This window comes from Colobus angolensis, unplaced genomic scaffold (genome assembly GCF_000951035.1).
Source record: "Colobus angolensis palliatus isolate OR3802 unplaced genomic scaffold, Cang.pa_1.0 Scaffold46, whole genome shotgun sequence".
In the NCBI taxonomy this organism is placed as follows: Eukaryota; Metazoa; Chordata; class Mammalia; order Primates; family Cercopithecidae; genus Colobus; species Colobus angolensis.
This window is the reverse complement of record NW_012118043.1, coordinates 5,118,211-5,131,957: the sequence shown is the minus strand read 5'-3', so window position 1 is coordinate 5,131,957 and position 13,747 is coordinate 5,118,211. Positions and strand designations below refer to the sequence as shown.

General features: G+C 43.2%; 1 protein-coding gene across 1 annotated transcript in view; it reads left to right on the top strand.

Annotated features, from left to right (window-relative positions):
* The window catches only part of LOC105523395, a 23,725-nt gene that overhangs the window by 3,206 nt on the left and 6,772 nt on the right, over nt 1-13,747 (top strand). Inside the window, exons 2-3 of the mRNA XM_011958219.1 lie at nt 681-833; nt 10,849-10,997. Coding sequence (XP_011813609.1) covers nt 681-833; nt 10,849-10,997 — 302 coding nt within the window. The remainder of the gene's footprint in view (nt 1-680; nt 834-10,848; nt 10,998-13,747) is intronic.

The window sequence follows — 13,747 nt, the reverse complement described above, 5'->3', positions numbered from 1 at the left end:
GAGGGAGGGAAGGAAGGAAGGAGAGAGGGAGGGAGGGAGGGAGCAAAGGAAGGAAGGAAGGAGGGAGGGAAGGAGGGAAGGAAGGAAGGAAGGAAGGAAGGAAGGAAGGAAGGGCTGGTTGCAACTAATTAGATTGATTTTCTGACCCAATAACCCTGGGTAACCTGCTAGAAAAATCTCTGCCCTATAGGACTTTTCATGGAGCTTTGTACATGGCTGGAACTTTATAAGTTTATTTTTAATTACCATTCCAATGCACTCTTGATCCAAAGTTAATACTACTTTTTTTTTTTAGATAGAGTCTTGCTCTGTCGCCCAGGCTGGAGTGCAGTTGCATGTCTCGGCTCACTGTAACCTCCTCCTCCCAGGTTCAAGCAATTCTCTTGCCTTGGCCTCCTGAGTAGCTGGGACTACAGGCATGTGCCACAACGCCAGGCTAATTTTTCATCATGTTGGTCAGGCTGGTCTCGAACTCCTGACCTCAGGTAATCCACCCGCCTCGGCCTCCCAAAGTGTTGGGATTACAGGCATGAGCCAGCGTGCCTGGCCCAAAGTTAATACTATTTTAAATGTTCTTCTAATGTTGTTGTCTAATGAGAGTATTCCTTTTCCACATATTCAGATGCATAGACTTCTCTTTATGATACCCACTGTGATGTTGTTTTTTTCTTACACTCCAGTTTATGCTTGTAAGATCTGATGACTCCCCACCAAGAATCCTACCAGTTTCCTTGGAACCTTTGCTCATGACAATTCAAGATGAGTGTTACACGCTGGCGAAAGAGATCTGCATCTGGGGCCTTCCACTGAGCAACCCAGAGATTGCCAGACTTGTGAGTTACGGTCTTAAAAATATTTCTTCAAACCTTAGAATTGAATATAAGCATATTATATCATGTGTTCCAGCTGTAGTTCATGTGGTTGCTGACTGATATGCTACAAGGTTTTCTCTAAAACAAAACAAAAACCAACACTATATTTTAAGTTAAATATTTCAAACATAAAAATGGAGACAATATTAGAACTGACATCCATGGACCCATGACCTAAATGTAATATATTTTTTAAAGGCTTAAAATTTGCAAATATTGACAAATATATTATTACATTTGCATGCATGTGTTTATTTACAAAGATGGAATTACACTGTGTGTATGATTTCGTGACTCACTCTTTTACTCACTTTATGTTGTCAAGATTTCTCCATGTTTATAAATTTTGACTGCTGTATCACACATAACCTTCATTCTTGAAAGGTAGTTTTGCTGGGGATACAATTATAGATTAACTTTTTTTTTGAGACAGAGTCTCACTGTGTTGCCCAGGCTGGAGTGCAGTGGCCTGATCTCAGCTCACTGCAACCTCCGCCTACCAGGTTCAAGCAATTCTCCTGCCTCAGCCTCCCCAGTACCTGGGATTATAGGCACCCACCACCACACTTGACTACTTTTTTTTTTTTTTTGAGACGGAGTCTCGCTTTATTGCCCAGGCTAGAGTGCAGTTGGCAAGATCTCAGCTTACTGCAAGCTCTACCTCCCAGGTTCAAGCGATTGTCCTACCTCAGCCTCTCAAGTAGCTGGGACTACAGGTGTGTGCCACCACACCTGGCTAATTTTTGTGTGTGTTTTTTTGTTTTGTTTTGTTTTTTTTTTGAGACAGAGTCTGGCTCTGTTGCCCAGGCTGGAGTGCAGTGGCATGATCTCGGCTCACTGCAACCTCCGCCTCCCGGGTTCAAGTCATTCTCCTGCCTCAGCCTCCTGAGTAGCCGGGACTACAGGCACCTGTCACTATGCCCAGCTAATTTTTTGTATTTTTTAGTAGAGACAGTGTTTCATCGTGTTAGCCAAGATGGTCTCAATCTCCTGACCTCATGATCCGCCTGCCTCGGCCTCCCAAAGTGCTGGGATTACAGGCGTGAGCCACCGCGCCTGGCCTAATTTTTGTGTTTTTAGTAGGCACGGGGTTTTGCCATGTTGGCCAGGCTCATCTCAAACTCCTTACCTCAAGTGATCCGCCCGCCTCGGCCTCCCAAACTGCTGGGATTACAGGAGTGAGTCCAGCCAATTTTTGTATTTTTAGTAGAGACAGGGTTTCACTATGTTGGCCAGGCTGGTCTCAAACTCCCAACCTCAGGTGATTCACCCACCTCAGCATCCAGCAGATTAACTATTTTTTTAAAAAACCAAACTTCTGTTATTACTAGTGAGAAGTCATATATAGGACTTTACTTCTGAAAAGGGCAAATTAGATAATTCAGACCAACTCTTTCACTGAAGACACACACACACACGCGCACGCGCGCACACACACACACATACATATTAGGCACGGACTCCAAGAGAGTCTGGGAGGAGACCCAGGCAGGAGAACATCACAGAGGCAATTATGTCTACAGGCATTTGATTTGTTAGAAGGCAGCTGAGAAGCTGAGAAACTTAACAGAGCTTTTGACAATCTTTCCAATGCTAGGAGACACAGACTTTCTGGGGAAGCCCTAATAAATATTCTTGTGCTTTGATTTGAGACCATGAAGGGTCATAGCCTAAGAAGAAAGCCGAACTGCAGGTAGACAGGTCCTCAAGGGACTATAGATTGATTTCTGATAATCTCAAGTCCTAAAATTAGATTGAAGGAGGCTGGATTGCTGGTACCCTCATGGGTCCAGAAGCATATGAAAATAACCCCTGGAAGACAACTACAATGTCTTATGCCTCAAATTACAAATTATACCTGTAAACAAGTTTGTGGGGGTTTGTTTGTTCGTTTGTTTGTTTTTGAGACAGTCTCATTCTGTTGCCCAGGCTGGAGTGCAGTGGCATGATCACGGCTCATTGCAGCCTCCACCTTCTAGGTTCAAGCGATTCTCCTGCCTCAGCCTCCCCAGCAGCTGGGACCACAAGCGTGTGCCACCAGGCCTGGCTAACTTTTGGATTTTTAGTAGAGACAGGGTTTTGCCATTTTGGCTAGGCTGGTCTCGAATTCCTGACCTCAGGGGATCCATCCACCTCAGTCTCCCAAAGTGCTGGGGTTACAGGCATGAGCCACCATGCCCACCCTAAAATCTTACTAAATGGGTTTAACAGCATTTTTGATAGATGTAGAAAGATAATTAGTTTAAAAAAGGACAGATCAGAAGAAAATATCTAGAAAGAATGAAGCATGAAATAATAAAAGAAAGAAAAGTCAGAAGAAAAGGTAAGAGACATAAGTAGATAAGCTGGTCACTGTGGCTTGTGCCTGTAATACCAGCACTTTGGGAGGCCAAAGTGGGAGTAACACTTGAGGCCATGAGTTTGAGACCAGCCTGAGCAGCATAGCAGGACCTCATCTCTAAAAAAAATATAAAAAACAAAATTAATGAGCCAGATGTGGTGGCACATGCCTGTAGTCCCAGCTACTCAGGAAGCAGAGACAGGAAGATTGCTTGAGCTCAGGCGGTAGAGGCTACAGTAAGCCATGACCACACCATTGCACTCCAACCTGGACAACAGAGCAAGACCCTGTCTCAAAAAAAAAAAAAGAGACAATGTAGATAAGTGAGATGATGAACATATGTGTAATTGAGTCCCAGAAGTAGAAGAGAATGAGAATGGGGCAAAAACAATACTTAACTAAACTGGTGAAAGACATAAACCACAAATCCAAATAGAGTTATTAATCCCAAGAAGGTTAAACACAAAGACAATTTAGAAGCATCATAATAACATTATCAAAGACCAAAGATAAAGAGAAAATATTAAAATTAGTCAATGAAATAACACATTACCTTCAAAGGAGCTGCAATAAAACTGGTATCTGACTTTTCAACAGAAACAATGGAAGTCAGTTACCAATAGAATATCTTCAAAATGCTGAAGGGAAAATGTCAACTAAGAATTCTATACCCAACAAAAATATTTTTCAAAAATGGAAGTGAAACAAAGGCATTGTCAGACCAACAGAAACTGGAAGAATTTGTCACAAGCAGATCTTCCCTAAAAGAAATACTAAAGCACATTCTTCAAAGAAAAAATGATCCCAGATGGAAGGTTGGAGGTGCAGGAAGAATCAAAGAGCCATGAAAATGGCTTTCTTGTAGAACTTAAAAGAACTGACTGTTAATTTGATATGGAGATATAAGTGGCGAAGAATAAGCAAGACAATCTTGAACACGAAGAACGCAGTTGGAGAATTTTCTCTAACAGATATTAAACACTTCTTATAGAGCTACAGAAATTAAGATAGTGTAATATTGCTACAAGTATAGATAAATAAACCAATGGGAAAGAATAAAAAGGCTGGAAACAAAGTCTTACCTATATGGACATTTAATTATTGACAAAGATGACAATGCATGGTATTGAGGAAAAGATGGTCTTTTCAATCAATGATAATGAGACCACTGGAGATAAATGTGGGTGACAAAGAAGCTTGGCCCCTACTTCACATCATACCCCCAAATCAAGGCTGGTGGATTACAGAGTTGAAAGGCAAAACAATAAAGTTTCTAGAAGATAATACAAGAAAATATCATCATAACTTTGGAGTGGAGAAACACTTTTTTAAAAGTACACAAAGAGCACTAGTCATAAAAGAAAAGATTGGTTAAGTTAGACTCCATTAAAACTAATAACTTTCCTTCATCAAGAATCACCATGCAGAGAGTGAAAAGGCAAGCCACAGAACTGGAAAAGATATTTGCTACATATATAATCGAAAAGGATTCTTAGGCAGGATGTATATATAACTCCCACACATCATTAAGAAAAAGACAAATTATCCAATAGAAACATGGTGAAGAAACTTGAATAGGCACTTAACACACACACACAAAAACCCATCAAATAGCCAATAAAAACAGTAAGAGGTGCTCCACCTCATTAGGAATGAGTGGAATTCAAATAAAAAACATGAAGATACACCAATACACAGCCACTGAAATAGTGAAAATACAAGTACATCATCATGTGTTGGTGAGGAATTGGAACAACTGGAATTTTTATACACTGTGGTGGGAGTGTATATTCACACAGTCACCTTGGAAAACTGTACTGCAATATCTACTGATTGCAAAGTCTGTGATCCAGCAGTTCCACTCTTGGTATATATCCAACATGAATGTATGTACATGGGCACCAGGAGATTCATAGAAAAATGTTCGTGGAAATCAAGAACTGGAAACAACCCAAATTTCCATCAACAATAGAATAAATAAATAAATTGTGGCACATTCATATAGTGGAACACTAGGTAGCAATGACAATGAACTAACTGTAGCTATATAAAAATAAAATATGATGACTCTCACAAACATAATGTCATACAAATGATGAGAGATACAAAAGAATGAATATTGTATGCTTGCATTTATGTAAAGTTCAAAAAACAGGTACAACTATAATGTTTGATTATCACAAAATTATCTTTAGGGAAGAAAGAGGAAGTAGAGAATAGGAAAGGACACTAGTAGTCATTTTCTAGTCTCTCACTTTTTAAAAAAAATCCCTTATTTTATTTCTTTGAAATGTGTTAAAGTTATTTTGTATTCTGTCTAATAGTTTCAATAATCTGAATTATTTAGGGCTGATATTGTGATCTCTTGCTTCTACTGGCTCTTACTCATGGTGACACCAATTTGTGTGTTTTGTGATTTCTTTTTTACTGTTAACTCATATTTCCTGGGAAAATGGTTGTGGCAATTTCCTAAGCTCTGGTTTGAAGATAGCTTCCTCTTCAGGGCTTGAATTTGTGTCTGCCATTCACTCTGGGTGCTACCATCCCAGAGTTACATTAAATTAAATTCTTGACCTGTGATTTATTTGAACCATCCAGATGGTTAATTAACACAGGGTGCAAAACTGTATTAGAACTAGTTTGTGAATTCTCAGGGGATATATTTTTTCCTTATATTTATCGGTCTGAGATAGGCAATTTTCCCTAAGGTCCTTTGGGAAAAAGGAGATTAGGTTTTTATTTCTAGTTATCCTTACTCGAAGAGAATAAAACTATGGCCCACTTTGTATTTGGGGTCATAACTTCATGCAGCATTTTCTGCGGGACTCCTTGTCTCCAGTGGCTATGACTTTATCTCCTATTCCCTGGACTCCACGATCCATGAAAACCAACTACTGTTTGAGTGATGCTCTCAAAGGAAAAGCTGATGTCAATGCTCTGCATACCTCACTGGGCTCCCACTTTCTCTCATTCATTGACCTTTGGGTATTCCTTGCTAAGCTGCCAGCCAATCGACACATTTTAAAAAGAGATTTTTTTTAATCCTTAGAAGAAAACATAGAGGAAAAGCTTCATCACCTTGGATTTGGCAATTATTTCTTGGAAATGGCACCAAAGGCACAGGCAAACAAAAGAAAAATAGATAAATTGGACTACATCAAAATGTAAAACTTCCATGCACCAAAGGATCAATGAAGTGAAGAGGCAAACTTATGCAATGGGAAAAATAATTGCAAGTTACATATCTGATAAAGGGTTAACACCTAGAATCTATATGTAAAAAAAAGAAAAAAAGAAAAAAAAAACTGCTATAACTTGGCCGGGGGTGGTGGCTCATGTCTGTAATCCCAGCACTTCAGGAGGCTGAGGCAAGCAGACTGTTTGAGTCCAAGAGTTCAAGACTAGCCTGGCAACGTGGTGAAATCCTATCTCTACAAAAAAATTAGCCTGGCATGCTGGCATGCACCTTTAGTCACAGCTGCTCAGGAGGCTGAAGCGGGAGGATTGCCTGAGCATGGGAGGTGGAGGTTGCAGTGAGCTGAGATCACACCATTGCACTCCAGCCTGAGTGACAGAGTGAAACTCTGTCATGAAAAAAAAAAAAAGGAAAAAAGAAAAATAAACTGTTACAACTCAACAACAAAACAGCAAGCAACCTGATTTTTTTTTTTTTTTTTTTGAGATAGTGTCTCTCTGTCACCCAGGCTGAAGTGCAATGGTGTGACCTATCTCAGCTCACTGCAACCTCCGCCTCTCAGGTTCAAGTGATATTCGTGCCTCAGTCTCCCAAGTAGTTGAGACTACAGGTGTGCACCACTATGCCAGGCTAATTTTTTAAAAATATTTTTAGTAGAGACATGGTTTTACCATGTTGGCCAGACTGGTCTCAAACTCCTGACCTTGAGCAATCCACCTGCTTTGGCCTCCCAAAGTGCTGGGATTACAGGGGTGAGCCACCATGCCTGGCCACAACCTGATTTAAAATAGGCAAGGAATATAAATAGACATTCATCAGAGAAGATATACAAATGGCCAATACACGCATGAAAAGATGTTCAACATCACTAATCACTAAGGAAATGCAAATCAAAAGCAAATGACATGCCAACCTCACTATCAAAAAAAAAATAACAAGTGTTGGCAAGGATGAGGAAAAGTTGGAACCTTGTGCATTGTTGGTGGCAATGTAAAATGGTGTAGCCAGTATGGAAAACAGTATGATGGTTCCTCAAAAAATTAAAAATAGAATGACCATATAATCCAGCAATACCACTTGTGAATATATACCCCAAATAATTAAAAGCAGGATCTCAAAGAGAGATTGCTATACCATATTGACAGCTCCATTATTCATGATAGCCAAAAGGTGAAAGCAACCCCAGATGAATGAATAAACAAAACGTGGTGTACACAGACAATGGAATATTATTCAGCCTTAAAAAGGAAGGAAACTCTGACACATGTTGCAGCATGAGATGAACCTTGAGGACATTGTGCTAAGTGAATAAGCCAGTCACAAAATGACAAATACTGTAGAATTCCACTTACATGATGGACCTAGAGTAGTCAGATTTATAGAGAGAGAAAATAGAATGGTGGTTACCAGGGTCTGCTGAAAGAGAATAGGGAGTTATTGTTTAATAAGTAGAGTTTCAGTTTTGTAAGATGGAAAGAGTTCTGGAGATGGATGGTGGTTAGGATTGCACAACAATGTGACTGCTTCATGCCACTGAACTGTATACTTAAAAATGGCTAAGGTGGTAAATGTTATGTGCATTTTACGACAGCTAAGAAATACATTTTTTGGCCGGGCACAGTGGCTCATGCCTGTAATCCCAGCACTTTGGGAGGCCGAGGAGGGCGGATCACAAGGTCAGGAGATCAAGACCATCCTGGCCAACATGGTGAAACCCTGTCTCCACTAAAAATACAAAAATTAGCTGGGCGTGGTGGTGGGCACCTGTAATCCCAGCTACTCAGGAGGCTAAGACAGGAGAATCGCTTGAACCCGGGAGGCAGAGCTTGCAGTGAGCTGAGATTGCACCACTGCACTCCAGCCTGGCAACAGAGCGAGACTACGTCTCAAAAAAAAAAAAAAGAAAAGAAATACTTTTTTTTTTTTGAGACAGAGTCTCGCTCTGTCGCCCGGGCTGGAGTGCAGTGGCCTGACCTCAGCTCACTGCAAGCTCCGCCTCCCAGGTTCACGCCATTCTCCTGCCTCAGCCTCCCGGGTAGCTGGGACTACAGGCGCCCACCACCTCGCCCGGCTAGTTTTTTGTATTTTTTAGTAGAGGTCTCGATCTCCTGACCTCGTGATCCGCCCGTCTCGGCCTCCCAAAGTGCTGGGATTACAGGCTTGAGCCACCGCGCCCGGCCAAGAAATACATTTTTAAAGTTACTTTAAATATGTATCCTGCGATTTTAGTTGCTTTTATTCAGAGTGTCAGTCGGGGTACTGAGTCCACTCAAGCTGGAAATAAGATGCTATCCATGCATGTTAAAAGTGATCCTTAATATTTCCTTAAATGTAGCCCTCTTGCTAATCTGGGGCCTGCTGAGGAATTCTATCTTGGAGAGCATGGTCCTTGCCCACGGCAGTACTAGTGCCGAAGGAGATGCACAAACCTCTGATTAGGAGCTTTAGCACCCATTCAAGAGCCTATTTAGCACAGACTGATGTTAACATAGGCACTGACATGCCCCATTGTCTCCTCTGTCAGAAACACGGCTTGCGGCATCCAATCCAGCACTCAAAGGAGGCACCTCTCATTAAAGAGGCCTTGGACACCAGCTCTGTAGTTAAGGTTGCAAGTGCCTTTTAATCTCTGCCAAGGTATAATTTGGAATCCTATATCTGACCATGTCATTACCTCAAAAAACTGAATTCTCCAAACTCCACCAAAGCCTCTTCTAGGCTGAAATTCTGAACGGAAGGGATCCTCAGGTTGTGATGGCTCTAATTGCTAAAAGGTGACCTATTCACGACATTCTCCTGATTTACATTTTTAAATACCCTCTCCTTTCATTAGGTGGGGATTTAACTGTCACTGGTATCCACTGTTACCACAGGAAATGACCTGGCCATGGGCCCTCAGCACAGGAAACTGTGGGAACCTGGGCTGGCTCCAGTGCTCATGTGTTGACTCCAATCCAGATGCTTCCATATGAGGAACTCCTAGTTGCTGAATCTGCACAGTCCAGTTCACAGTGGACCTCCAACTCCTAATAATATTTAGGACTATGAATGACAGATAATTTAACTATTATCATTTTTATTTAATTATTAGAAGATTGGCATAGTCGTCACACCTCTCTACTAAAAATAACACAACCAGGTCAGGTGAGGTGGCTCACGCCTGTAATCCCAGCACTTTGGGAGGACAAGGCAGGTGGATCACTTGAGGTCAGGAGTTTGAGACCAGCCTGATCAACATAATGAAACCCGATTCCTACCAAAAAATACAAAATTCAACTGGGCATGGTGGCAGCACCTGTAGACCCAGCTACTCGGGAGGCGTGAGTCACTTGAACCCAGGAGGCCGAGGTTGCAGTGAGCTGAGATTGCACCACTGCACTCCAGCCTGGGCGACAGAGGGAGATGCCATCTCAAAAAAAAATTAAATTAAAATAAAATAAAATAAATAACACAACCATAGGAGGATAAATTTGCTCATTAGAACATCAGCATCTGTTATAGTCTCCTCAGGCTGCCATAACAAAGTACCACAGACTGGGCGGATTAACGAGCAGAAATTTATTTTCTCACAGCCCTGGAGGCAGGTCATATCAAGTTGACAGGGCTGGGCCAGGTGCAGCAGTTCACGCCTGTAATCCCAGCATTTTGAAGGGCCAAGGGGAGGGGATCATTTGAGCCCAGAAGTTCAAGACCAGTGTGGGCAACAAAGCGAGACTCCTGTCTCTACAAAAAACAAAATTAGCCGGGCGTGGTGGCACACGCCTGTAGTCCCAGCTACTCAGGAGTCTGAGGCAGGAGGATCGCTTGACCCCAGGAAGTCAAGGCTGCAGTGAGCTGTGATAGCACCACTGTACCGCAGGCTGGGTGACAGAGGGAGACCCTGTCTCAAAAGAAAAAGAAAAAACTTGACAGGGTTGGTTTCTTCTGAGGTCTCTCTCATTGGCTTGCAGATGGCCACCTTCTTCCTGTGTCTGCCCGGGTCTTCCCTCTGTACGTGAGTGTCCAAGCATACTCTTCTTATAAGGACACCAGTCATATTGGGTTAAGGCTTACTCTAATGACCTCATTTTAACTTAATTACCTCTTTAAATACCCTATCTCCAAATACAGTCACATTCGGAGGAACTGGGGGTTAGGATTCCCACATAAGAATTTGGGTGGGGGGCACAAGTTAGCCCATAACAACATCTAAAATAATAATCTGCAATATATCTTATCTCTTTATAAAGCTTGATGTTTCCCTTGTAATTCTTCAATGACTCTTTGTTTCAAAGGGAAAGTATTTTATTTTCATGCCACCTTTTCCTCAGATAATTAGAAAGTTATCTTGGGGCGAAAATGTTGAGGTAATTAACATGATGGACTTGTAAGCAACATTTTAAAGCACAGAGCATAGTTGTCATCATTATGTAAGCATTTTTTATATCTTGCATTCTTAGGCTTTGCTTCTGGAATCGAAGGGGCACACCACCTGCCCGTTTACCACCCTAGAAATCATTGATTGCAAAATGGATCTGTGGTCTCTAGAGCGACTTGGGAAGGCTCTGCAGTTCAGTAGTTTGCATTCTCTTGTCCTCGATTACTGCAAGTAAGGCTGGAATTCCTGCAGGGCTCTTACTGCTGTCAGCTGAGGGAAGCAAAGATGGGGAGGGTTGAGGGGGTTGCATGTCCAGTTTCCTTGCACCTTATCAAGGCATGGCTGAAGAGGACCCTCTAAAACCTTCTTAGAGTTAATGTTTCTGAGTAAATATTAGAGTTCTTGAGAAGAGTCACTTTCATTTGTTTATTCTTTCAACAAATATTTGTTGAAGGCTAGTTTATGCAAGATATTGTGCTCAGTGCTAAGAAAGATACAAATATAGAAGGCAATGCTGCTGTTCCAGAGTGTCCTTGGTACAGTAGAGAAGAGATGCTTTTAATGCAAGGTAGAAAATCTGAAGACCACAAAAGATGTCCATGTATATTATTTTGGTAGTTTGGACAAGGGAAACCACAATTCCCTAGGTGATGGGTCAATAGTCACCAGATGAGGAGGTAGAAAGAAAGGTGTGGTGGGCTGGGCACAGTGGCCCTCACCTGTACTCCCAGCATTCTGAGAGGCTGAGATGGGAGGATCACTTGAGCTGAGGTGGGGGATGAAAGCTGTGGTGAGCCAAGATCATATCACTGCATTCCAGCCTGAGTGACAGAGCAAGACTCTGTCTCAAAAAGAAAACAGAAGAAAGACAGAAAGAAAGAGGAAGGAAGGAAGGAAGGAAGGAAGGAAGGAAGGAAGGAAGGAGGGAAGGAGGGAAGGAGGGAAGGAGGGAAGGAAGGAAGGAGGGAGGGAGGGAGGGGGAGGGGGCAGGGAGAGAAAGAGGGAGGGAAAGGTGTGGTGTTGGGGAGCGGTGGAGCAAGTCCTTCAGAGCTGGGGTACCAAGCATGTTAGGGGAGTGTCCACAGGATGAGAATAATAATAATACTTCCAGCTAATAGTTAATAAGTGTTTATTGTGTGCCAAACGCGATGCAGGAATGAGCTCATTTATCCTCCCAACAACCTCATGAGCTATGCACCATTACTATCCCTAGACTGTGGATGAGGTCCACAGACTTGTTCAAGGCTATTCAGCCCCTCAGGGATGGAACCTTGATATGGATCCAGGTTGTCTGAATCAGAGACCAACTCTGATCCATGACACTAGATTCCCTGGGGTCTGTAAGTTGCCGTCCACAAACAACTTCAAACTGTGTGTATGATCTGGAGTAAGTCACAGAACCTTTCTCGTCTGTAATGAAATGATCTCCCCTACTCCAGGAGTCTGTGATTCTGTGACTGTTCCTGTGCAATTGGGTAGGGCCTTAAACTCAAAAGGCCGGTGGGCTGTGAGGAGAGAGGAGATTTGAGCCTAAGAAAGTGGTAGCCCAGAGATGCAGAACTGGGATCCGGTCAGGGCCCTGGTGGTAAAAGCTGGGGAGAGGGCGTTCTCTGTGGAGGTTCTCAGGGTTTCTGAAATGCTGTGAGGAACATCAGGCAGGGTCTTGTAACGGGGGGCAGCAGAAGCCCAAAGCACACAGGACACCATGCAGTGACTGCAGGATCTGCTTACGGGTCCCCCAGCTTCCCGCACTCTACTGGGCAGCACCAGCCCCACTGCTAAGAGACCCCTCCAGGCCCCAGCTCCTGGGAGGGGCACCCAGAGACCGGCACTGGTGGGAAGAGAGAAGGAAGAAAGAAGGAATTCTCTTGTTCAGGAGACAGCTTGTGGTAATAGTCAGATGACACACCTCCGCTGACGCCAGAACACCTAGTGTTGTCAGGGTTGCCTAGCTGGGAACCACCACCTGAGACCTTCACACTGGTAACATTGCAGGATACTGGCCTCCTGGGGTTGCAGTTCTCTCCTCACTGTCTCCACTGAGAGGCTATGCGGTCCATCAGACAGTCCTTTCTCACACAAGCTGCATCCCCACGCCCACCTTGGTAGGTGACTCAGGGAAGGCCCTCAGTAATTACTTGTTCATGAATTGATACATGTTAAAAGTTATTTCTGTTCATCTTACCCACCTCATTTTAAGGTTCAAGCTTTGACATTCCAAATTCCTTAAAGATGTTGCTTTCCTTCACCAAGCCTCAGTTTCCTGACCCGTGGCTTCTACCACTACCTACCCCCAGAGGCTGTGGACGAGGCACAAGATTTCACTTTGCAAAGTAAAGCCTGCAATGCAAGAGGAGGGAACAGCCCTGCTGGAGTCTCTAGGACTCCACCTGTCTCTGCCCTTCCCTGTAGCTCTTCTCTCTGGGGTTTACAGCTTGTTCTTCATCCGCTGCCTGAATTGGGTAGTTCCAACCATCTTCTGCTCCCTTTACCCAGAAGGCGCTCAAATTAGGGATCAGCAGAAATGTCACTAATTACCCTGGAAAGGGCTTTACAATTAATAATCCAGTGAGTGGCACAGGTTTTAAAAGTCACTAATTTGGCCGGGCACGGTGGCTCATGACTGTAATCCCAGCACATTGGGAGGCCAAGGTGGGCAGATCACCTGAGGTCAGGAGTTCGAGACCAGCCTGACCAACATGGTGAAACCCTGTCTCTACTAAAAATACAAAAATTAGCCAGGTGTGGTGGCACGTGCCTGTAATCCTTGTTTCTGAGCAAGACTCTATCTCAAAAAAAAAGAAAAAGAGGCCGGGCGCGGTGGCTCAAGCCTGTAATCCCAGCACTTTGGGAGGCCGAGACGGGCGGATCATGAGGTCAGGCGATCGAGACCATCCTGGCTAACACGGTGAAACCTCATCTCTACTAAAAAATACAAAAAACTAGCCAGGCAAGGTGGCGGGCGCCTGTAGTCCCAGCTA